This window comes from Nothobranchius furzeri, chromosome 11 (assembly GCF_043380555.1).
Source record: "Nothobranchius furzeri strain GRZ-AD chromosome 11, NfurGRZ-RIMD1, whole genome shotgun sequence".
Lineage (NCBI taxonomy): Eukaryota > Metazoa > Chordata > Actinopteri > Cyprinodontiformes > Nothobranchiidae > Nothobranchius > Nothobranchius furzeri.
Window position 1 is genome coordinate 46,857,757 of NC_091751.1, and position 22,814 is coordinate 46,880,570.

At 39.9% G+C, this 22,814-nt stretch overlaps 1 protein-coding gene across 1 annotated transcript in view; it reads right to left on the reverse strand.

Moving 5' to 3' along the window:
- si:ch211-106h4.4 (MAM and LDL-receptor class A domain-containing protein 1) overlaps nucleotides 1-13,160 on the reverse strand; it is a 28,556-nt gene extending 15,396 nt beyond the window's left edge. Inside the window, exons 1-32 of the mRNA XM_015956552.3 lie at nucleotides 13,039-13,160; nucleotides 12,828-12,956; nucleotides 12,486-12,614; nucleotides 12,276-12,375; nucleotides 12,024-12,195; nucleotides 11,683-11,896; nucleotides 11,470-11,601; nucleotides 11,258-11,382; nucleotides 10,915-11,143; nucleotides 10,583-10,842; nucleotides 10,412-10,502; nucleotides 10,185-10,325; nucleotides 9,498-9,629; nucleotides 9,042-9,175; nucleotides 8,766-8,937; nucleotides 8,545-8,661; nucleotides 8,299-8,453; nucleotides 8,123-8,218; nucleotides 7,877-7,967; nucleotides 7,628-7,747; nucleotides 6,502-6,604; nucleotides 6,280-6,430; nucleotides 5,959-6,178; nucleotides 5,515-5,638; nucleotides 3,155-3,284; nucleotides 2,997-3,075; nucleotides 2,756-2,908; nucleotides 2,147-2,272; nucleotides 1,845-2,057; nucleotides 1,652-1,771; nucleotides 1,163-1,324; nucleotides 987-1,078 (exon numbers count right to left, since the gene is read on the reverse strand). Coding sequence (XP_015812038.2) covers nucleotides 987-1,078; nucleotides 1,163-1,324; nucleotides 1,652-1,771; nucleotides 1,845-2,057; nucleotides 2,147-2,272; nucleotides 2,756-2,908; nucleotides 2,997-3,075; nucleotides 3,155-3,284; nucleotides 5,515-5,638; nucleotides 5,959-6,178; nucleotides 6,280-6,430; nucleotides 6,502-6,604; nucleotides 7,628-7,747; nucleotides 7,877-7,967; nucleotides 8,123-8,218; nucleotides 8,299-8,453; nucleotides 8,545-8,661; nucleotides 8,766-8,937; nucleotides 9,042-9,175; nucleotides 9,498-9,629; nucleotides 10,185-10,325; nucleotides 10,412-10,502; nucleotides 10,583-10,842; nucleotides 10,915-11,143; nucleotides 11,258-11,382; nucleotides 11,470-11,601; nucleotides 11,683-11,896; nucleotides 12,024-12,195; nucleotides 12,276-12,375; nucleotides 12,486-12,614; nucleotides 12,828-12,956; nucleotides 13,039-13,066 — 4,440 coding nt within the window. The 5' untranslated portion in view covers nucleotides 13,067-13,160. The remainder of the gene's footprint in view (nucleotides 1-986; nucleotides 1,079-1,162; nucleotides 1,325-1,651; nucleotides 1,772-1,844; nucleotides 2,058-2,146; nucleotides 2,273-2,755; nucleotides 2,909-2,996; nucleotides 3,076-3,154; nucleotides 3,285-5,514; nucleotides 5,639-5,958; nucleotides 6,179-6,279; nucleotides 6,431-6,501; nucleotides 6,605-7,627; nucleotides 7,748-7,876; nucleotides 7,968-8,122; nucleotides 8,219-8,298; nucleotides 8,454-8,544; nucleotides 8,662-8,765; nucleotides 8,938-9,041; nucleotides 9,176-9,497; nucleotides 9,630-10,184; nucleotides 10,326-10,411; nucleotides 10,503-10,582; nucleotides 10,843-10,914; nucleotides 11,144-11,257; nucleotides 11,383-11,469; nucleotides 11,602-11,682; nucleotides 11,897-12,023; nucleotides 12,196-12,275; nucleotides 12,376-12,485; nucleotides 12,615-12,827; nucleotides 12,957-13,038) is intronic.
- Between the last annotated feature and the right edge of the window lie 9,654 nt (nucleotides 13,161-22,814).

Genomic DNA, 22,814 nt, shown 5'->3' on the forward strand with positions numbered 1-22,814 from the left:
TTGAGGACCACTGGTCTAGGTGGTCTCTCTTCTTTTGTTCATTTTGGTCGGTCCATCACTTTTTCTTAACATTTTTCTGTTGTGTGTGTGGGTTGTTTCTCCCTCACTTCTTCTGTTTCACAGGTTTCATTAGAGGACATGAGCTGAAGAGTTTCAGCAGTCCTTGTGAGTTCCTTAGAAGAACTCTTTTGAGGGGGGAGGTGTTACATCTCTTGCAATGAGAGAAACCATGCACCCATCTGACAAACACATTTTGCTGTGCCAGTGCGACCAGCTGATTGGCTGCTTCTGATGCCCATGCCCACGCCCCTCTGTCACCAGTGGCCTGGTTTTCTGTAGTCTGTCATGATCATGATCGTGAGTGGCTGAAAGGCTGTTTGATGCAACTCCAAAGAAGTTAAGACTGATAAGAGAGATCTCCTTGATAGCTCCTGCCTGTGTGGCAGTTGGTGAGGCCCTTTGGAGGCTGATTTTAAAGTGAAAAATACTCTTATCTCCCACAATGTCTCTAAACCTCCTCCTAATGTTACGATCCCATGAGCCGGGTCATAACATCAGGTCACACCCTCCTGCATCTGAACAAAACAACCATTCTAACACAATAGAGCCTAACGACTCCACTGACTCCTCAGTAGGTAGGGAGGGGGGTATTTATAGGTAGTTTCAGCTCATTAACCAACAATAGACAGCTACAGTTTATAAGCGTGACTCTCCCATATTCTGGTCAGGACTGACAAAGCTCCTCAGATGAGAAGCAAAATGTCTTTAAGAAACCAAAGAAGTTCAGTTGCCTTCATTTGAACCCCTTTGGATTACCATGACCTGGATGACTGAGGACCCTCATCAGCGTATTCATTACACTTAGTTCCTGACTTAACAAGGGTGGTAATTACTTTCCCAAATATGATCAGGTTAGCTTTTCCCTCCATGAATGGATTACTCAGTTGACATCTGCATTTTGTAGGATTACGTCAGAGTAAACTCACTGTGCAGTTTATGCTTGGCAGTAATGTTTTGGAGATAATCTCAGATGTTTGTTTCCTCACAGTCAGGTGAAGTCCAGGTGTAACATAGTGACCTACATGGATTAAAGACAATTCTGTATTCTCTCAAAGTAGATGCAACATGCTTTTTCTCCTCTGACTGGTGAGCATTCTCCGACCTGCATCAGAGTTCCTGGTGTGATCTCTACGAGGTCCGTGATTGGACAAGGCCTCCTGTCCTCGAAGAAGCCTCCAATCAGCTCCAGGTGGGTTCAGATCACTATTCGCCCAGGAACAGAAACCTTGTTCAAAGCTGCAGCGCTCCATCACACCTTGTTTTTCTGCATTATGAGAAGTTATAGCATAAAAAGGAGGCAACTAATTGCAGGTTACTACATTTTATCCAGAAGTACTTTATTGTTTGACTAAACTTCCATTTCAGTTTTGTAAATATTTTCATAAAACTTAAATTACACCAAAAAGTTCATGTCAAGAAGAGCTATCCACAGATACGACATTTTCTTGTAGGACACATTATTTAAATCCTTCTTAATTAATGTTTTTTTTTTTAATTTATAATTGTACTTAGCTTTAATTATGAGTAATGGAAAAGTGCACAGGCTTTACATGTGATACTCATGTTTCTCAGATATGATTTAATATCTCACCACAGCTGAGCTCATCAGATCCATCTCCGCAGTCATCACTGAAGTCACACACCTGATTAGGGTCAACACACACTCTGTTGTTGCATTTGAACATACTGTCAGGACACCATGACTCAGGAGCTACAGATGGAAAAAAGTTAGTTTAATTATTGTTAATTGGTTTGAAAAGAATTGTTCAAATCTGGTGGCGCACCTGGGAGAGAGCAGTTTGTGAAGATGATATCGTCAAGTGCAACATATTCTGGCTCGTTGAAGTTCCTAGAGGCTTCAAACAGGATGGTAAAATCCTGAGGGCTCCTGCCGACCATAACCTCACTATGATGCCACGCATCTCCATGGTTACCAGATAGCCACAAGAGTGTGGTGGTTCTGGGGCCAACCTTTAGGAGCACTCTGAGTTCTGATTCTGCAAAAGTTACCAGTAATCATAAATGTGTGACAGAAGGCAGAACCTTAAAACTCTCACTTTTACAATCGTGCAGATGTTAGACATACCCTCTCCATTCATGTTGTAGTAAAAGTGCAATGTGCAGGTGGAACTGGCTTGTTGCATCATGGGACTCTGCAGAGCAGCGGGGCTCATTTCTTCCCCTCGATCAGCCTCCACTGCTACAAACCAACCTAGAAGAATCATTAAAACTCTCGTTACTGTGAAAATCTCAGCAAATACATTCAATATTAGAAATACGATCGGGTAGAACAGTTCAGATGCAGTTTGGTGTCAATGAGGACTGCTAATCTGCTCCAAAGTTTGTTTTATTTGTAAATCTCTTGATATTCTAAGAGGAACCAGGAAAATACATTGAAAGTTGAAAAACTGAAATTTTAACGTGGACATTAGGAAATACTTCAAACAAGTGTCCGTTTCCTGTTTGGCAGCATTAAAAATTGTGCAATCCGAGCCGTGATGAGGAAACATCACCCAGCATCTCGAACACACATTTCAAACAGGAAACAGAAATCAAAATTTCATATTCAGCTGTTTTTTATTTTACCCCTTTCCACAAAGCTCTTATCGTGATACACTCTTCACTTTGCTGCATCTGGAGAAGTCCAAAAAAAGTCAATATTAATCAGTGCCATCCCATAGTTTAGGAACCATACCCAATTCAGTTCCTAGTGTGTTGTCCATAGGGGGTCCAGTGTTCCCAGTAGCATTCCTTCTCACCCACTGAAACTGACCAACACTCACATCTTCCCAGTCACATGTCCCATTTTCAAACGAACAGCCAACAAATCCTATAGAAGTTTCGTTAGCTGTTCAAAAAAAAAAAGTTAGCTTACATTATTTCAATTGAGAAACAAAATCCAATGAAGAGTTTAAAACATCAGAAAACATCAGCACCTCGACACGGTCCTGGTATGAGACTGACATCATCGATGGCGATAAATCCTTGGTTGTTAGACTCTGCTTTGATCAAAAGCTGTTGTTTTGAGTAAAGAATAACCATTAAATCAACATTCTTTGACAATCAGATCTTACATGAAATGCAGCATTAGTACTTGGAAAGGTTTGGAGATCTCCAGAGACTGAGAAAATCTGCTCCAGTTGTTGCTGCTGTTGCTACTGTGGAAAACCAGAGCCTCTTCTGAGGAGTCTGTACGTGAAAACACTTTTAGTGTCCCCGAGTCACTGAAAGGATAGAAATAAAATCATGATTTGGTTTAAAGTGTAAAAACCAGCTAGTTTAATCAAAATGAATAATTTAATGTCACAAATTTTTCCTCAGTTCAGCTCTGACTTTAATCGTTTTCTAAAAAAGAAAATTATTTTCTTTTTAAATGAAAGCAACAAATGTTTAGAGATTCTCATAGGTCCCATTTTTAGCATGTTTAAATTATCCTTTCAGCAAGAATAAAAAGAAAGGTGCAGAAGACCGTACCAGTGACGGTTTTAAGACAGTGTCCACAAGGACAAAACAGGATGCAGAACCGGTGGTTGCAAAGCTCAAGATGTTGAGTTTCTCTTTGGGAGAGACAAGGATGGATAGGATCATGAATGAGTCCATCAGAGGGACCGCTCATGCTAGATGATTTTGAGATTAAATAGTCAGAGAGGCCAGATTAAGATGGAGCGGACATGTTCAGAAGAGAAGCTGAGGTTAGAGAGGAAGACCAAAAAGGAGATGGATGCAGTCAGAGAGGACATGAAGCTAATTGTATTCTAGAAGAAGGGTTAAGGTTAGCTATTCTAGAAGAAGGGAGACAGATGAAGAAAAAAGAAAGAAGTGTAAGATCGATTCTTCAGTGATTTAACTCTATTTATATAATATTTAAGCGTACTTTATTAATTTTATTTATTTGCACAGTTAAAAAATGTAAAATTTAGATGAGTAAAAATGCTTAACTGAAGCCTCATCCAACAACAATTAGGAAATAAAAACAAGACCAACATGATAGAGTACAGAATAATAAGACATAAAAGCAATATCTGGAACATTACCAAACAAAAGGAAGATGAAGAGCTGTTAATGCCATCCTTTATTCTAACTACGTTTTAATTTAATATCCCCTGTAGAACACTGGCTTGTCAAATATATCTATATCTATATTTATATCTATATCTATATCTATATATATATATATATATATATATATATATATATATATATATATATATATATATATATAGATATAGATATATATATATACTTTAGTTTAGGGAACACAAATTAATCATTAATTAGTTACCAATTAATATGCATATTAGTGGACTACTAAGCCTTAATTAGTCATTATTAAGCTATTATTAGGTGCATGTAATTCAAGGGGAATAGCTATTCTGCATTCATAACCAAAAATATGGTCTGGTATTATGTAAATAAATACCAAACTCCACATGTTAATAGAGCCTAAACAACAAACAATTAACCACTTGTAAGCAAGAATATGTTCCCCTTTCTAAAGTCAGGTTTTGTTCATACCTAATTACTAGTAGTTTAGTATTAATTAAACATTTAAAGGCAAAAATATGTTTGCCATGAATTACTTCGTCAAAAGCCACATATTGATTAGAGCTAATTAGTATGTGCGTTAATCAGCAACAAACCAATTACTTTCAGTAAACAAACCCTTATGAATGGCTTATTTTGATAAAACTCTCGATTTATGGCTTGTTAATGTTAGAATTAAAGCATTGGTCATTAGCACCTAATAATAGCTTAATAATGACTAATTCAGACTTAGTAGTCCACTAAGATGCATATTAATTGGCAGCTAATTAATGGTTAATCTGTGTTCCTTAAACTAAGGTGTTACTATATATATATATATATGTATATACTATTCCGAAAAGGTTTACTAAAGTGGACTGAGAGGGATATTTAGGAGGATGGAGATCCATTGACGTAGTATGTGAGTGAATACATGAATTTACATAAAACTGTTTAGATATTTTTTCCATCAGTTAATATAATTTTATAAATGAATAAAACACACATTTAAGACATGTTTACTTCATAGGCTGTCAAAAGGTTTCGTTTATGAGTTAAAGGGGAAGAAGATGCGTATGATTCTGATCTAGTAACTATTCTAATGAATCTGTGGGTTAGTACTGAAATGTGCAGAAAAATAAGCTAGCAGCAACATCCTCATAAGCCATCAGCTGGAGGTTGCTTCAGCTAGAGATGCTGCACGTGGAGTTAAAGTTCTCAGATATCGGTAAAAATGAACTCTGCCACAGAATTCTCCCAGTCTTGCACAAAGTGAAGCAGGTGATTCATGACTGAATGACATTTGTGCACACTTCCTGAGGAAGTCAGTGAGGAAACTAAACAACAGGATAAAGTACATCCTTACACTTCAGTGTCACATACTGTAACTAGTGGGGAAAAAAAACATGACTTGTTTTTTATTTTGCTGACCTGTTGTGCATGTGGTACCAAAAGGTGAGACAAGATGAGGCGTCTCTCAGGTGGATCCATTCAGACACAACCTGAGCTACACTGGGTTGGCTCTGGTGTTGAGCTGAACTCAATAAAAACCAACCTGCATGCAAAAATAAGCATTAGAATACAAGAAAAGATGATATGCATACTTGGAAAAAGATTAATCTTACAGTGGAGACATTTTCATTGTTTGTTGGAGTTCAAGTTTCAGACAAAAAGAAAATCTTTGCAGAGCAAGAGGAAGAACAAACACTTAATGTGACAAAAGTCAGGGACAAAAAGTGAAGTCAACTTTAAAGGAGGCTACTTAGAGCAGTGAGAATGAACCTTGACCACATTAGTCGTGTTTTGATCCACAGTTGTGTTTGTTACACTGTGAAAAGTCATTAGGAGTGGGTTTAATATCAATGGTGATTGTACCATCTGATGTCTGAGTGGTATGGTCTGCTGGTGGACCATTTGGTCCTCCATGGACCAGAACCCAGTCATGTCCATCTTCATTCATGCTGTTGACCCAGTTGCAATGTCCAGACTCAAAGTCACAGGTAGCAGGAGGATTACAGGCACCTTCGCTCACTGAAAAATCATCAATTTCTACTGTGTCACTGGTGCCGGGCACATGGACAGCACGAAATACCACCTGAAAAAACAATAAAATAAGTAACACAATAAAGGAAATAGAGGAAAAATGTTAATTCTTATTATTTTTGTTGGCAAAAATTTATACTAAAAATAATTTACAAAGAAATGTGCAGGTGAAGACACGGTGACTTCTGACACCTCCCAGCCACTAGTGGGTAATCTAGATCGCTGCCAAAGGGCGTCGCCAAGCAACCCGGCTCTCATCACATGAACAGAAAGGGCGTTGGAGGAATTGACAGGCAATCGGTACCTGAAAAAATGACATCATGAACAATAATATACGAATCAAAGAATAAATGAGTGCGATGGCTGTGGACTCACCAGAAGCGTGCACACATCTCTGCAGCTGACTTGAACTCTGGTGAGAACAGCTCAGCTACTTCCTCCTGTGTAGAGCTTGAATTCATCACAGCCATAAAGAAACCTACATAAAGGGTGGTTGTTACTAGGATAGTTTTTTAAGGGGGTAAGAATGCTTCTTTAGACACCTGACCTACATGCAAAAGCCAGGTCAACATGTTAACACCTGCATAGCAGCAACAGTATAACAACTGACTATGCAGTGCTGACTAGGAAGCTAAACCAAGAAAAAATTAAAGACATGGCCAAGGCCAAGACATATTAGCATCAGGCTGATTGATTCAACTGATATCAACCTACATATTTTGAATCAAATTTGATTGTATATTTAAATCTAAATATTAAAATCTGAAAATAAAATTGTGCATTTTGAGCTAAAGCTAATTTGCAAATCCCAGTTTTTTGTAAAACAGAATTAGCCTACTAAATTAAAAGTAAGGTGAAGAGATCCTGTCCTTGAAGGTGAGATTGTGCCATTCTGTTTAACCATGGATCATTTGCACTGTGCAGTGAGAACCCTGACAGGAACACTGATAAAAAATCATAAAAAGAAATTGTGAGATGATGAACAGGTGATTATTCTATCTCACTTTTATTTTGGTAGGCCCAATGTTAGCTTAATATTTTCTTTCAAACCAACATTCAACTTTTAATTGCCACTTTGTATAATTACGAGGATTAAAAACACAGCTTAAAAATTCCAAATTTAAAAATTTGAACTGGTACCTGTGTGTAAATATGCATTTTCAATCATAGTTTTATAAACTAAACTATATGCTGGAGGCCTCTCAACTACGAATCCTCTTTTTGAATAAGTGCAGCAGCAGCAGTCTGTGAGAATGCCAGCTTCTTCTGTTTTGAGCATTTGCACTTTTGCAACAGAAAGACAAAAATGTGCTGTAAAAAACAAAAGCAGGACTTTTTGCATCAGAAAATTTGAAATAAAAAAAAGGAAATCTACATTTACATCAAGATGCTCAAATTAAATATAAGCAAGGACGTTACCACTGATCATAATTTTTGCAAACTACCAGTTCCCTTCTTGCTAAAAGTCTAACAAGTTCAAATCCAGAATGGGAGCCATTACCATTTTCAGTCCCATAGGTGTGATCCACACGAGATTTAGTTGCTCTTCGGCGTTCCCAGCGCCCCCTGTGATCAACGCTATTCTCAAAGCCACACGAACTTGAATCAAATCCACACACACCTGAAGTAAATAAGCAAAATAAATAAATAAATAAATAAATAAATAATACAATAGAAAAGACAAATAAAGACAATTTTGACCAATTTCTTCCATATTTTGTGCTCTTTTAAAAGTTTATTTTCTACTTACTCTGATCACTGCAGACTCCTTCTCTCACAGTGATGTCATCAACAGCCATAAATCCTCTGCTGTGGATGTTTTTATATCCGGTGATCATTATCTAAAGACAGAAGGGCGATATGTGTGAAATAAAAAGTAAAACATGTTTATGATTTCTCTTTCTGCAATAAACAAGTATTGTTGGAATCATAATTAAGATAATCATTGGGCAGAATGAGTTTAAGTGAATTAAGCAAAAGATAAAGTCAAATCTACCTTAAATGCGTCGCTTATGTTTATGTTTACTTTTGCATTCATCCACTCGGAGTTCTGGGTCCCCTGACGAGTCCAGACTAACAGCTCAGAAAATTTCTGGAATAAAAAAAGTTTTCTGCAAAGTTAAACCTAATTTTGACTTTATATTTACAAAGCAAGTCATCATGCTTACTTACGGTCTGAATGAGCAGATTCAGGGTGGAAACTGAAGGTCCGAGACTGTAATACCAGAATTCAACACAACTTTTTGATCCACGATCAACAACAGGAACAGAAATGACAGTTTTCTCGTCCTCCTTGGAGCCAGAACCATTCAGCAGTAGGAAGAAACCTTTGGGAAATTAGGGTAAAAACACAGAATCTTTTTCTTTGTGTTTAAACAAATCCACTTTCGTGTGTGTGTTGTTTTATATAGTTCATACCTTGATTGTTACCGACAGTATGATCATAAAGAGGCCCATTCCACAGCCCTTTCGCCTGAAGTCCATTACTCAGAGTCCAGCTGGTATCATCACTCTCATGGGTCCAGCTGCACAAACCTGTCATACAGAAGACATGTTTAAATGCAAATAAATGCAAAAAAATCTCCACAAATAAATGTTTCAACATGAAGTGTTTCAGTTTCACGATAAAATAAATTCACCTTCTTCAAAGGTGCAGTCCATGGTGGTGTCAGGAGCTGTGGTGGTGGTGGGAGGGATTGTAGTGGTCGTGGTGAGGATGTTGTCATCACAAGATTCACCTCTCATGATGTGGATATCATCCAGCGAGAAACTTCCGTCTCCTTTGGCTGGACGCAGAACTTGTAAAATAATCTGTAATATTTAAAAATCAGCTCAGTTGATGCAAGAAATCCTTATAAAAGTAAGTATTTAGTAACAAATCCTCAGGATACAAAATGCAGTCATGAATCTAATACCTGATGTTGACCTGAAGCTTTGTAATCCACACTGTCCTGGATCCAGGAGCTATTAGTGTAACCGCTCGTATTAAACACTGGCTGCAGTTTACCGGTCTCGTTCACAAACACCGTCAGTGTAAAAGCAGAAGGTCCTACAAGCACCAGAAATAAACAAAAACAACATTAACCTTCTTTAAATAAAACAAGAATAAAAAACATTATCTATTAAAATAATTTTTGATCTTAATTTACACTGTTCAAATACCAAACTAGTAAGTTTCATGAATTCATAATATGAAAAAATACAAAGAGTAGAAAACACGAAGAATATACCAATAAACAGCTTCATTGATTATTTATATATATATTTAGATTAAAGGATTTTATTAATATTGTTTAAAATCCCCCAAAACAAATCAAAGAGGACACAATACGTCAAATTTTAATGAAAATGAAAAGAAATAAAACACTCACTATTTATAGACCATCCTTTAGCATGGTGCCAGATCCTAAGACAAGCCTGATCTACAGCCTCCATGAACTCACTCTCCAGTCTGGCAACTCCTTCCCTGTTGGACTCAAAGGGCTTGAAAAATGCAAAGTGGCCTGTGGAGACATAATATAACAGAGAATTATGTCCTCTGTGCATGCACATATTACCAAAACTTCAGATTCTCATTATGAATACAATTATGTAAAACTGAACTCATCAAATACCCCACTTTCCCACTTACATAACAACTTTAATGGTTTTTTAAACAGTAATGTTTGTGTTGGAATAAAAAGTACTAATTATTCTGGTCATTTGTACACGCCAGCTTTCGTGCAGATCAAACAATGAACAGTGTTGCCATTTTGTATTTTTGTTTCCCGTTTATAGAGCTTTTAGTGACTATTCTTAACAGCTGTAGTTTATTTGTAAATGTTTTTATATGTTCAGCACTCTGGGTATCCCTCGGATTATTAAAGTTAAAATCTCATTAGTCGTCATCACACACTAATGAACATCTCCGCATTGACCCATCTCCAAGGGGAACGGTGAGCTGGAGACAGTCTCAGTGCGGACACTCATACCACTAGGCCACTGAGAAGGTAAAAATGGTATACAAAAAAGGTTGCTGCTGCTGCTGATGGTCATTTTGTCAGAGCGTGGTCTCTTACCTAAAGAAGAATCGGTAGTGTGGTCCCTCCGTGGAACCATCTGACCCTCACTTTCACCTGAGAGCCAGTCCCAGTCTACTCCAGACTCTGGTGGAGGACTGTTGACCCAACCACAGAAGTCCATCTCAAAATCACAAAAGCCTTCAGTAAAAAAAAACATGGACATCCCATTAAAACATGCCCACAAAGTGAAGGGAGTTTATTCAATATTTGCAGTGGTCAGATACCTGCAGGAGGACAGGCGCCATTCAGAACTGTGAGGTCATCAATGGCAATGTCTCTCCTTGGTCCATCTCCAGCTATGGCTTCAAGAATCACCTGTCACACAGAGTTAGACCACTGAATAACAGGTTGAAGAGATTCTAGATCATTGTCTGATAAACTGGTTCTGCTCCTGCCTGATATTTGGTACCAGGGCTGTTAAGTGTTACTCTTCCATGCCTCCAGTGTGTCCCCTGATCTCCTTTTCTGGTCCACAGCTTGATGGGGGTTTCAGCTGTTTGAATGTAAACACTGAGTTCCCCCACTCCTCCCCCCTCCATGTAGTACCAGAACATCAGACACTCCCCATTGGAAGGAGTGGGCTCCATCACTGCTGTCATCATGGCTCCTTTGGACCCAGCAGAATGTCTCCACAGTTCTGCACTCAGATAATAACCTGCACAGAAAGGGAGTTAGAGCACAGACAGCTGTGGGCACAGACCAGCTGTTGTCCCCTTGTGTAACAAACCATATTCTGTCCCCAGAGTGTGGTCCCTGGAGGGGCCTGAAGAGTTGGCTGGTTGGGAGGCCCCAGTGATTCGGTTCCAAGTAAAGTCTGAAGATGCTTGGGGCTGCAAGCCACAGAGAGAGCCCTGGAAGGTGCACTCTCTCTCAGGGGGGCAGGAACCAGTCAACACCACAAGGTCATCGATGGCTATGCTACCCTGCTTACCCCCCACCTCAGCTTCTATGATGAACTGGAGAGAGGTTTGACATGGATTCATTAATGTTTAATTTAAGAATGTTTCAAGAGTTACAATACATTGATTCTCTCCTCCAAACAGAAAATACAGACAGAAAGTTGAAGATACCTGGATTGGTTTGTCACTGTTGAAGGTGAGGTCTGCAAACCTCCATTTGTTTCCCTGAGTGCCACTTCGCATCCATACGACAGTTTCTGCTTCACCGGAACGCTTTTCAATAAACTTCAATGTGCCTGATCAGATCAGAATATCAATAGAAACTACATCATGGAACAAAGTTTGGTATAATTTTGTACGCTTAGGAGAATTGAGCTACATACCAATACTGTTTCCAAATATGTAGTAAAAGAAGCTCACACATATGGTTTGACCTACAGGTTGAGGGAAGCTGATGAGTCGGGCTGTTGATGATATGTTCAGGGAGTATGAAGCTTGTATGAGCATGAAGTAGCCTGTGGGGAAAAAAATCAGCTCATTTTTGGGTTTAGATTTATTTTGCAAAGCACGAAATTGATGACTCTCTAGCTTCTCACCATTGCCCGTTACATCACCATAATACCCGCTGCTTCTTTTCCATAAAAGACTTGCTGTGTAGTCGTGATACCATGAACAGGTGTCCTTTTCAAAATCGCACGAGAGTCGGTCTGACCCGTCTGGGATGTCTTCCTCTCCACAGAACTCAAAGCTGACATCATCCAACATCACGTCTTTGGTCTCCAGAATTGCAGTACTGTATGAAAACAGCAACTGTGTAACAAGAAAAAAGAGCACGGACAGTAGTAGGATTAATTTAAATATAAATACAACACCTCTCTAAATAGTTTCAGATGATTGTATCTGTGCAGAGTTTTATAACACAGGGTACTTGACCAACCTTGTAGCCACCGGGCTGATTTCCGATAAATGCCGTGGCGTTCTCCCAACCTTTTGTCTCCCCCTTAGAAATCTCCAGCAAGGATCTTGCTGAATTACCTCGAACCATTTTTATTTCAAGTGTTGACAATGATATTGACAAAGGCTTGGGGTCATAAATGTGGTACCAAAAGCTGAAAAACAAATATAAACAACTTATTACTGGCAAGGAAATGGATTTATTATCTGTGCAACATATATGTCCTTTCAGTACCTGATCTGGCAACCTAGACCGAGAGAGCGGTTCACAGAGAACTCCAAATAAGCATGGTCAAAGAAGTTCCCTTCTTTACCATTTAAGTACATGACATGCCCTGTGTTCAGTGAACAAAGAACATCCAGTTAAACATTATCTGGATTTTGCAGATCACATTTCATCACAAAGGTTTGACGTTTGAGTTAAGAAGTCAGTACTAATTATTACCCCAGGGGCTTCCTGTGGTGTGGTCTTGTCCAGGTATGGAGGTGACGTTTGCCATCTTCCAGCTCCATTTGTAGGCTGTAGCACTGATGTCCTTCCAACCACAGGAGTGGTCCTCAAAATCACAGGAGCCTTGATGATGCAGGGTTTACAAAGTGGTTAAATATCTTGCAGCCTCAAAAGGCCAAGGATTTAGTCACCAATGTTTCAACCAACCATCTTCTAAACCAGAAACCCTCAACTGAACAAAGTTAAGAACTGTGTACTAAACACACCCGACTGTGGCACAAAATGGCTGTTGCAAAGTTTAAATCAGTTAAAGGGCATGCAGAAGAGACAGCTTACCACAAAACTCCTCATCTGATCCATCTTTGCAATTCTTCTGAAAATCACAAACGATTTTAGCAGGTAGACATTCTCCAGATGAGCAGGAAAAGTTCCCATCTGGACAACAGGACACCATGGCCAGCCATGCTGTGAAAACAGTTAAAATGCAAAATTAAAACTAAAAGTTACTTTGTAAACTGCTTTATAATGTAAATTTAAAACTCTGTACCTGACAGCAGCACAAATAACTGCTTCATGTCTGAAGAGTTGGGCCACAAAGTAGGGAACCCAACAAGAAATGCAAAGTGACTACCTGGCCCATGAAGTACCAGAGGGACACCTTTATTACATCAACTAGGCTAAAGTTGAGAGTTTTTATCTGCAAAGCCAAAGTTTAAAGTTCGCTTGCACTTAATAACCTGCCACTTTCGCCATTTTACAGCATGTCTGATTCAAAAACTTGCTGATGTCAACTTGAGATTAGAAGAACTATAAAGACTGATGATTGGAAATAGAGTTTAGCTCTTTGAATGATCTGCTGATCTTGACATTTTGCAGGGACCAGCATTGTTATCTTTCCTTTCCTGGAACCTGGGAAACAATCTGCCAGTACTAACATTTTCAGCGAAACACTGTTGAGGTACCCAACATAATTATGGATGAGAACCTGTGGCCACAATGGGTGTCTGAGAAGATCATCATCTGAATTTGTGCACAGGTTTATTCTGGATGTGGCCAACTGAACCCCAAAATAAGAAGGAATTACACCAGATTATCTAATATAATAAATAGTACATTCAAATTATGGCTGCTTTCCTTTGTACTACAGTTAACACAGTGTTGGATAGTCACTAATGTCTTGATCTACTCTATCTTTCAGGACGTAAACAGAAATACTACAACTTAAATGCTTGGGACATTTGTTTAACCCAAACGTTTTCAGTGGACTCTAGTAGGAGTGAATGCCTTTCACGTCATATTGGGGAGAAAAAATAAGCTTAGGTGCGCTTATTTCAGGAACTAGCAGAATGCCACATCAGAGGGGAGCCTAACATGGCAGGATTTGGGGTCTTATTTCCTGATATTTGGAAATCAGTGGCTCAGGACGTAGGGTGGGTTGTCCAGTAATGTGAAGGTTGTAGGTGCAATCCCGGCTCCCAGCAGACACTTGTGCTGTTGTGTTCTTGGGCAAGACACTTAACCCGCCTTGCCTGCTGGTGGTAGTCGGAGGGACCGGTGGTGCCTGTGCTTGGCAGGCCTCGCCTCTGTCAGTGTGCCCTACGGCAGCTGTGGCTATTGTAGCTCATCCTCGCCTGTGTGTGAAAGGGAGGATGACTGATTGTGTTGGGAATCACCTTGAGGGGATGTAGAACCCTAGAAGGCATCTCGCCTCTGATTGGCTAACAGCAACACAACTCCCACAGACTCTGTTTGCTCTGCAACGTAGATGTTTTTATGTCCACAAATAACACGAAGGAGTACTGCTGTGTGGTGGCGTTGCTAATGCTAACAGTTGGCTTCTACTTGTCGAGACGTTCTCTGCAGTTTCCTAGACACTGAAACAAAAGCCTTTCCTGCCTTGAGTCAAGAAGGGTGAGTTCATCAGTGTTAAGTGACAGTGTGATGTAGATCTGTCAGGCTTTTAAAACCCCAGTTTCACTGTCTAGTTTCTAACTGAAGCTAATGCAGGAGATGGGTGTAGGAGACTTTTATTGTGCTTAGCCTGCATGAAAAACTCAATGATCATTATAAAATATTTTGTGTTTCACACATTTAAAACCTCATGATTTAACACAGTTAGATATTTTAATCTTAAACCAACTGATACAGTTCACAAGTTTAGAAATCCATTAAAGCTTATCAAAGTCAAATCTAAAGTAAGCAACAAAATTCACTTTTTCATTCTTTTTCTTTTCATCCAAAACCATCAACTTAATATTGTACACAGGAATGCCATGAATTAATCTGTGACTGTGAGTCAGGAGATGCTTTTAAAGGGTTGATTTCTGAAAAAAAATCTGAAAAAGTAAAATATGTTCTTTTTGACTTCTTTCAGTTTGATGATGCAGGTATCATTTATTGCTGCCTAAATAAATGTGGAAAATCACTTTGCAAAAGGGTAAATTAGAAAATCTGTGGCTTGCTTTTCTGGATTTTCTAACATTTTTGCATAATTTGGATGTTTCTGAATACAATTATAGTACCTTTTTATGTCAAGTTTGAGACTTGCTGCTGCAGGAGCCTCACATGGTCCCATTAAGATAACTCTGTAGTGACACTGCCATGGCTCATTTTCCAGCAGAATTTCAGCAAAGTACTGTTCAAAAAACCATAGAGGAAGTGAAAATAGAAAATGCTATGAAAATTTTAAAGGAGGATTCAGCCCATCCGAATCGCTCAACCCAACACCGGATGTGTTGCTTAACCCAGGATGAACATGGTGTTCTTCTCATTAGCAACGAAAATACATCAAGCCTTAAAACTTCAAATAAGAAAATAATTAACACCTATTAACAAATTGAGGATGTATTGACAGGTGTACAATTATTTATTGGTGGGGAAATGGGTGTTTTACTTATAGTTCTTCAAAGTGATGATACGGTCTTCTGTCTCACTGCATTATTCCAATGCATCTCCATGAACTATTGCCACATTAATCATCATATTTCTCAGTAATTTTGTCGAGGATTCACTCTCATTCCCAGAATCATTGTCCAGCTGAATTAGTCATTTTCAGTCAGCAGTGATGCTCTAAAAACCGTTCTGGTTTTGTGGCTGAAAGGAATAAAAAAACAAGCCCGCATCATCATGCCTCCATCACCATGCTTGAATGATCTGTTTACATCTTTCAAAAACTAATCTTCAGCTCAAGCTTTCTCCAAGCGGGGATGATCTTTTTAGTGATCAGACCGATTCAACAAACCTAATGTTTAAACAGAATAGTGCAGACTACCATGACTGATACACTTAACCAGTACATGTACAAAAATCGAGCTCCATTCAACTTTTAATGCTGTAGTTTAGATTTCAACATTTTCCACCTAATGCCTTGGTTATAAAGCTTTAAAACCTGAGTGAAGTTGGCCCCCCCACCTTCTTCAAATCCAACAAAAGTGGTATCAAACCATTGTGCTACGTTTGTGCTGGTTTGTGCTGCAAAAATTTTCGTTTGTGCTACTATCGTTTTAAAGATATTAATAAAAATTTCTGGAGGTCATCAGAGGTCAACCAGCCCCCCCACATTAATGGAATCAAACAAAACTGTATCAATCAACTGTTCTACGTTTGTGCTGGTTTGTGCTGCTAAAATTGTCGTTTGTGCTGCTTCTGTCTTGAAGATATTAATGAAAATGTAAAGGTCAAAAGGTCAACCAGCCCCCCCCCACCTTCTTCAAATCCAACAAAAGTGGTATCAAACCATTGTGCTACGTTTGTGCTGCAAAAATTTTTGTTTGTGCTACTATCGTTTTCAAGATATTAATAAAACTTTCTGGAGGTCATCAGAGGTCAACCAGCCCCCCCACATTAATGGAATCAAACAAAACTGGTGTCAATCAACTGTTCTACGTTTGTGCTGGTTTGTGCTGCTAAAATTGCCATTTGTGCTGCTTCTGTCTTGAAGATATTAATGAAAATGTAAAGGTCAAAAGGTCAACCAGCCCCCCCACCTTCTTCAAATCCAACAAAAGTGGTATCAAACCATTGTGCTACGTTTGTGCTGGTTTGTGCTGCAAAAATTTTTGTTTGGGCTACTATCGTTTTAAAGATATTAATAAAAATTTCTGGAGGTCATCAGAGGTCAACCAGCCCCCCCACATTAATGGAATCAAACAAAACTGGTGTAAATCAATTGTGCTACATTTGTGCTGGTTTGTGCTGCTAAAATTATCGTTTGTGCTGCTGTTGCTCATTAGCCTAATGAACTAGACCAAATTCTTGCTTTGCAAAGAATGGTCTAGGCATGCTCCATTGGAACCTCAGCAGCTCCTACCAGGACTCTGGCTGGCCAATCACAGCTCTCTAGAGGGGTTTCAAACACAAAAAGAGCTGTGATTGGTCCATAATGGTGGGCCAATCATAGTGCTCTATCTGCTTAGTGAACAAATCACAGAGCTTTATCCGCTTTGTGGGCCAATCAGGGCACTCTATATGCCTGGTGGGTGGGATGATTCAACAGAGTGAAACAAGAGTATGTCACATTCATTGTCCAGTGGAATGCGGAGATCATTTGAAATACAACGGTAGAACCCGCCCCACAACCGAGAGCCGTCAATGGAGCATGGCCACTAAATAATACATTTATTTAATCTGGCTTGCCAGGCTAGTTGCTCATGGAATCTAGCTTAAAAATGCAGATAAGATAGCTAGCACATGTTTTCTTCAACTCTTGTTTTTTTCTCTCAGAAGTAGAATGTGTATGATAGCACCCCCTTGTGATCACAAACCAAACACAGGTCGCTACGTTTGTTTTTTTGGCAGAGTTGTACCAGTTTATCCTTAACAAGATCTAGTTCAAAATTCATTTGATCAGTACAAAAATGAATTTAGTCAATGTTCCTTGCTCATCATCAAAATACTTGTAGATAAATCCAGGCTCTGTTGAGATAAATCTGTGTCTGTGTCAATCCCACACGTGTTTAATAGTCCACTCATTTAATAGCCCTTTGTGACCATGGCTACAGAAGTTTGACTCTTGCAAAAAAATATAGTTTGGCCCTTTCAGGTAACATTGACAGTTACATAAGATTCACAGTTCTGCAGGCTGTTTGGAGCCTGTGAGTTCAGATTTGCTGAATCACTGAGTGCGTTTACATGCAGCCAGTAACCCTTTTAAAACCCGAATATTCACAATAACCTGGTTCCGCAGGTCCTTGAAAACACCGCCAAAAACCCAGATATGCTCATAACCGGGGGTAACCCTTTTCTAACCCGAATGTTTGGTCGTGTAAACGCATACCGGGATATCCCCATCAAAGCATGTGTTCTGCACATGCTCTGTTCGCAAGGAATCTTGGTCTTTTGCATAGCGAGACGTCTTGTATGCGCCAGAACACCGGAAGTAAACAACAAGTTGGGAGCAAAATGGCGAGTCGCGGCACAGCACCACACTTTTGGAGTGACGAAGAAACTAAAGCACAAACGAACGCGGTCGCTGTCTCTTCCGAACTGGGAAACATGTTGTTGTTTTCACGGATACCGGAACAAGAAGAACCGGAAATGATGCATATTGCATCTGGACGTAGTCCATACGTCCTGACGCTACCCCAACGTCCGCATTTAAATCGGGTTATGCAAGTAGGGCTGCAACAACGAATCGATAAATTCGATGAAAATCAATTACTAAAAGCGTTGGCAACGAATTGCGTCATCGATTCGTTGTGTCGCACAACTCTTCCAGACCAGCGCAAGTCAGATCAGCTCGAGGGAGAGCCGGCAGATCAGCGCGAGGGAGAGCCGCAGATCAGCGCGAGGGAGAGCCGGTAGATCAGCGTGAGGCGGAGCCGGTACCGGCAGATCAGCGCGAGGAAGAGCCGCAGATCAGCGCGAGGGAGAGCCGGTAGATCAGCGCGAGGGAGAGCCGGTACTGGCAGATCAGCGCAAGGGAGAGCCGGCAGACTTGCGCTGCTGCGAACCGGTTCCGCCCAAGGCCGGATTAATTGGGCAATTGCCCAGGGCCCACGAATTCTAAAGGGCCCAGGGCACGAGCTGAATACTGTATCTATAATTTCCCGCTTTATGAGGACTATGGTGACCGTACGTTCCGTTTTCCCCGGACATGTCCACTTTTCACTCTCTGTCCTGCCGTCCGGAATGCGGGTTCTTGTATTGATGAAAATGTCCGGCTTTTCATCCAGGAGCAGGGATCGAATTATGGGGGAGCTGTATATCCTACACATCAGGGGAGCCGGAAAAAGGTTTTCTATATTATATCATTTTTGGACTCTTGTGAGCAGAGAGCGGCACAGCGTGTTGTTGCGCAGCGATCCAGGCAGCTGCTTCCAGCGCACCGTCCATTCGCAAAGTGGCGCAACCAAAAAACTATAATTAGCACACGATCGTTCGTGTATGCACATGTTCTCTATTTTCTGTCTTATTTGTGCCTGAAGCGTGCTACTGCGGAGCTCAACACCTGTGCTGTGGTGATGTCACCTCACGCAGCATCGAAAACGCGCTCTGAGCTTTGTGGTCAGGAGATCTCTTTGATCTGCTCAGAAGTAACTGATGAGGTGAAAAAGTAAGAATCCAGGCAGCAGTTTTTCTGGAGAATTAAGAGGAGATGCAGGAAGATGAGAGACAGACAGGACAGGAAAATAGTTAAATAAAAACAAGAAAACAAAACAAAGTGTCGAAAAGTAAAATGTAGGTAGATTTATCTCCATTACACGTTTTTACCAGTAAAAAACATATTTATACATCTGATACAATTCAGATCACCTTCAAAACTCAGTCACACACCCAGGGCCGTTTCAAGACATTTTGGGGGCCAAGGCAAAATGCCCCTCAGACATTACTGACATGTTCTAATATTAATAGATGAAAAACTAAATTATCAGACACGCTGTCTCATCTGCTGCTTTTCTAAACTTGCAAAAAGTAACAAAACCGTTTGAAAGCCACTATTTGTGGATTCTCTGAAAGTTTCCATGGAGTGTGTGACAACTTATTTTTTCATTGACCCTATCGTCTAATCTCACAGCTGAAACAAGCATCCTTAATAATCTGTGCACAGGAAGCGTACCAATGCTGTAGTAAAACAAAAGGTATAATAATTTATTATTAATAAAACCTTGTTGCAGCACTAAAGCATAAAAATGAGATTTTGCATTAAATATGCAAAATATTTACATATGAATTGTTTTAGAGCCCTTTTATTGGCAGAATCTGATATTAATTTAGTTCTTACAAAAAATGGGTCCCAACATGGTTTGTGTGGCGTTGCCATGGTGTGACGTCATAGGCACAGATCCCCTGTCCTCTTGTTTGGAAATGGAAATATGATCACCCTATTAAACAAACTGTCCACCCGGGCTTTTGCGCTGCACAGAGACGCTTCGCTGCCAATGACTGAACGTCAGTTGAGAATCAGTCTCATGCAGACTGACCAATGAAGAGAGGGCCTCAAGTTAAGACCCTCTCCTCATTGGTCAGTCCACACGAGGTGGGTCAAAGGTTACTCTGGGCGGGTTACGTGTTGTCAGGCATTCAAGTATTGAGTATATTTACTGCATATTACAGTAAAATATTCTGTATGTGACCACATTATGGTGATCCTCGGGTCGTGATGATGGAGCCCTTGAATATTGTTGCCCAGGGTACGACAAAGTGTTAATCTGGCCCTGGTTCCGCCGTCACATTCCCGCAGAAACTGGTTGATCACACCGGGGCCAGACTACTAGCATGTGGCTTTACAACCACAATGTCCTCGGAAGCAAAAACGCTTTTAAAAGGGAGGGAGGAGTCCTAACTGTTGCTGCAGGCGTGTTGTGTGAGAGTGCAGTTATATACTGGTTAATATATTTTTGGGTTCAGTTGCTTTCATGTGGCCTAATGTGAGTCTATTTGGGATCATTGGAATGATCAGCAGCATTTCTTGATGTGACTTTATGGCAGTTGCCCAGGGCATCATCACAAGGAGGATGGCATTCATTTACTTTTGTTTTATTTGGTATTTTTTCAGTCATTTTTGGAAATAGTGATCAATTTTGATTAATTCACAGCCTATGTTTAATTACATTTAAAAATTAGTTGTTTGACATCCCCAGTTATAATAAATATCAACAGATGAGATCAAACAAAACAGATGACAATTGCCCTTAAGCTGTTTAACTTGGACCAAGCATTTTAGGTCACAGATAGATGTAGCTTATAGGGTCTCTGTCTATACACCTTATAAGACAATTTAGGTGATGGTATGTTGTTTTTCTGCTATTGAACTGTTTTCTAATAATGTTGTGTTAAATAAAGTGAAGGAAGGAGAGAAATAACGTTTCCCTAGCAGTTTTTAAAAATTTCCCCATGTAATCCGATTAATCGATTAATCGTGTCGAGACCCCATCCGATTAATCGATAATCCAAATAATCGTTTGTTGCAGCCCTATATGCAAGTTAGGTGTAACTCTTTCTATTGTGCCTTTGACACAGTTGATCACAATGTTCTTTTAGAAAGACTTGAACATGTTGTAGGGATCAAAGGAACAGCGTTAGGCTGGTTTAAATCCTACCTGTCTGACAGATTTCATTTTGTAAACGTACATGACAAATCGTCTTCATACTCCAGGGTTACTTGCGGAGTACCACAGGGTTCAGTGCTTGGACCAATTCTTTTTACTATATATATGCTCCCAATTGGTAAAATCATTAGATAGCATGGGATAAACTTCCACTGTTATGCTGACGATACTCAGCTATATTTATCCATTAACCCTGATGAACCTAATCGGTTGGGTAGATTACAGGCTTGTCTTGAGGACATAAAAAATTGGATGACTCTAAACTTTTTGCTTTTAAATCAAGACAAGACGGAAGTTCTCATCTTTGGACGAGAAATCCAGAAAAGGAAATTGCTTAGCCAATCGCCTGACCTTAATGGCATTACATTAATCTCCGCGAACAACGCAAGGAACCTTGGTGTTATCTTTGACCAGGACATGTCATTCAAATCCCAGGTTACACAAGTTTGTAGGATTTCCTTTTTCCACCTTCGGAATATTGCTAAGATTAGAAGCATACTTTCCAGAAGTGATGCCGAAAAACTAGTTCATGCATTTATTACATCAAGACTGGATTACTGTAATTCATTACTCTCAGGAAGTCCACAGAATGTAGTTAAAAGTCTTCAGCTTGTCCAAAATGCTGCAGCTAGAGTTCTGATGAGAATTAAAAAGAGAGATCATATCTCTCCTGTCTTAGCTTCCCTACATTGGCTACCTGTTCAATTCAGAATAGATTTTAAGATCCTTCTTCTGACATATAAAGCTCTTAATAATCAAGCTCCATCATACATCAGTGATCTGATTGATCCTTACGTTCCTAACCGAGCGCTTCGCTCTCAGACTGCAGGTCTACTGGTGATTCCAAGAATATCTAAAATTAGGATGGGAGGCAGATCTTTTAGTTATCAGGCTCCTCTCCTGTGGAACCAGCTCCCAGCCTTAGTCCGTGAGCCAGACACTTTGTCTACATTTAAGAATAGACTTAAAACATTTTTATTTGATAGGGCTTATAGTTAAAATCTGATGTTAGTCTAAATCTGGACAAGTGGGGGAGTACAGGGAGGTGGAGTGTACAGTCGGTAAATACGGCTCTCCCTTGCCCTGCCTCCAACATGCCTACATCTAAATAGGATAGATTATCCAGAGTTATCTCTGTAGTTATGCTGCTATAGGCTTAGACTGCTGGAGGATACACTGGCCACTTCTCACACTCTACTGCTTTCTTCTACAGTCTGCTCTTTAACTGTATTATTTTGTGCAATTTCAGCTGTTAACTTTATTTTCTCTGTAAGTGTTTTTCTCCCCAGAAGAAGCTACAATGACGTTCTGCTGAGCTGTGGTGGCCTCATGGAGGGGGCCATCGACTAGCACACTGCTGCTAACTACTTAAACATTCTCTCTCTCCTGATAATAACTTTTTGGTTTCCTTGACTTTTGATGTGCTAATACTAGTTTATCCGTTTAATTATAGATCCACTAGGATAAATACAATAAAGTTTATATTTCACCAAATAGAATATTTACTAAGACATCATAATATAACTGTAGACACATTACTTGTCCGTGTGTGTGTGTGTGTGTGTGTGTGTGTGTGTGTGAGTGCGTGCGTGCGTGCGTGCGTGCGTGTGTGTGTGTGTGTGTGTGTGTGTGTGTGTGTGTGTGTGTGTGTGTGTGTGTGTGTGTGTGTGTGTGTGTGTGTGTGTGTGTGTGTGTGTGTGTGTGTGTGTGTGTGTGCTCTGTCTTCTCGATCCCCAGTGAGTCGTGGAGGATGGCTGCTTATACTGAGCCGGGA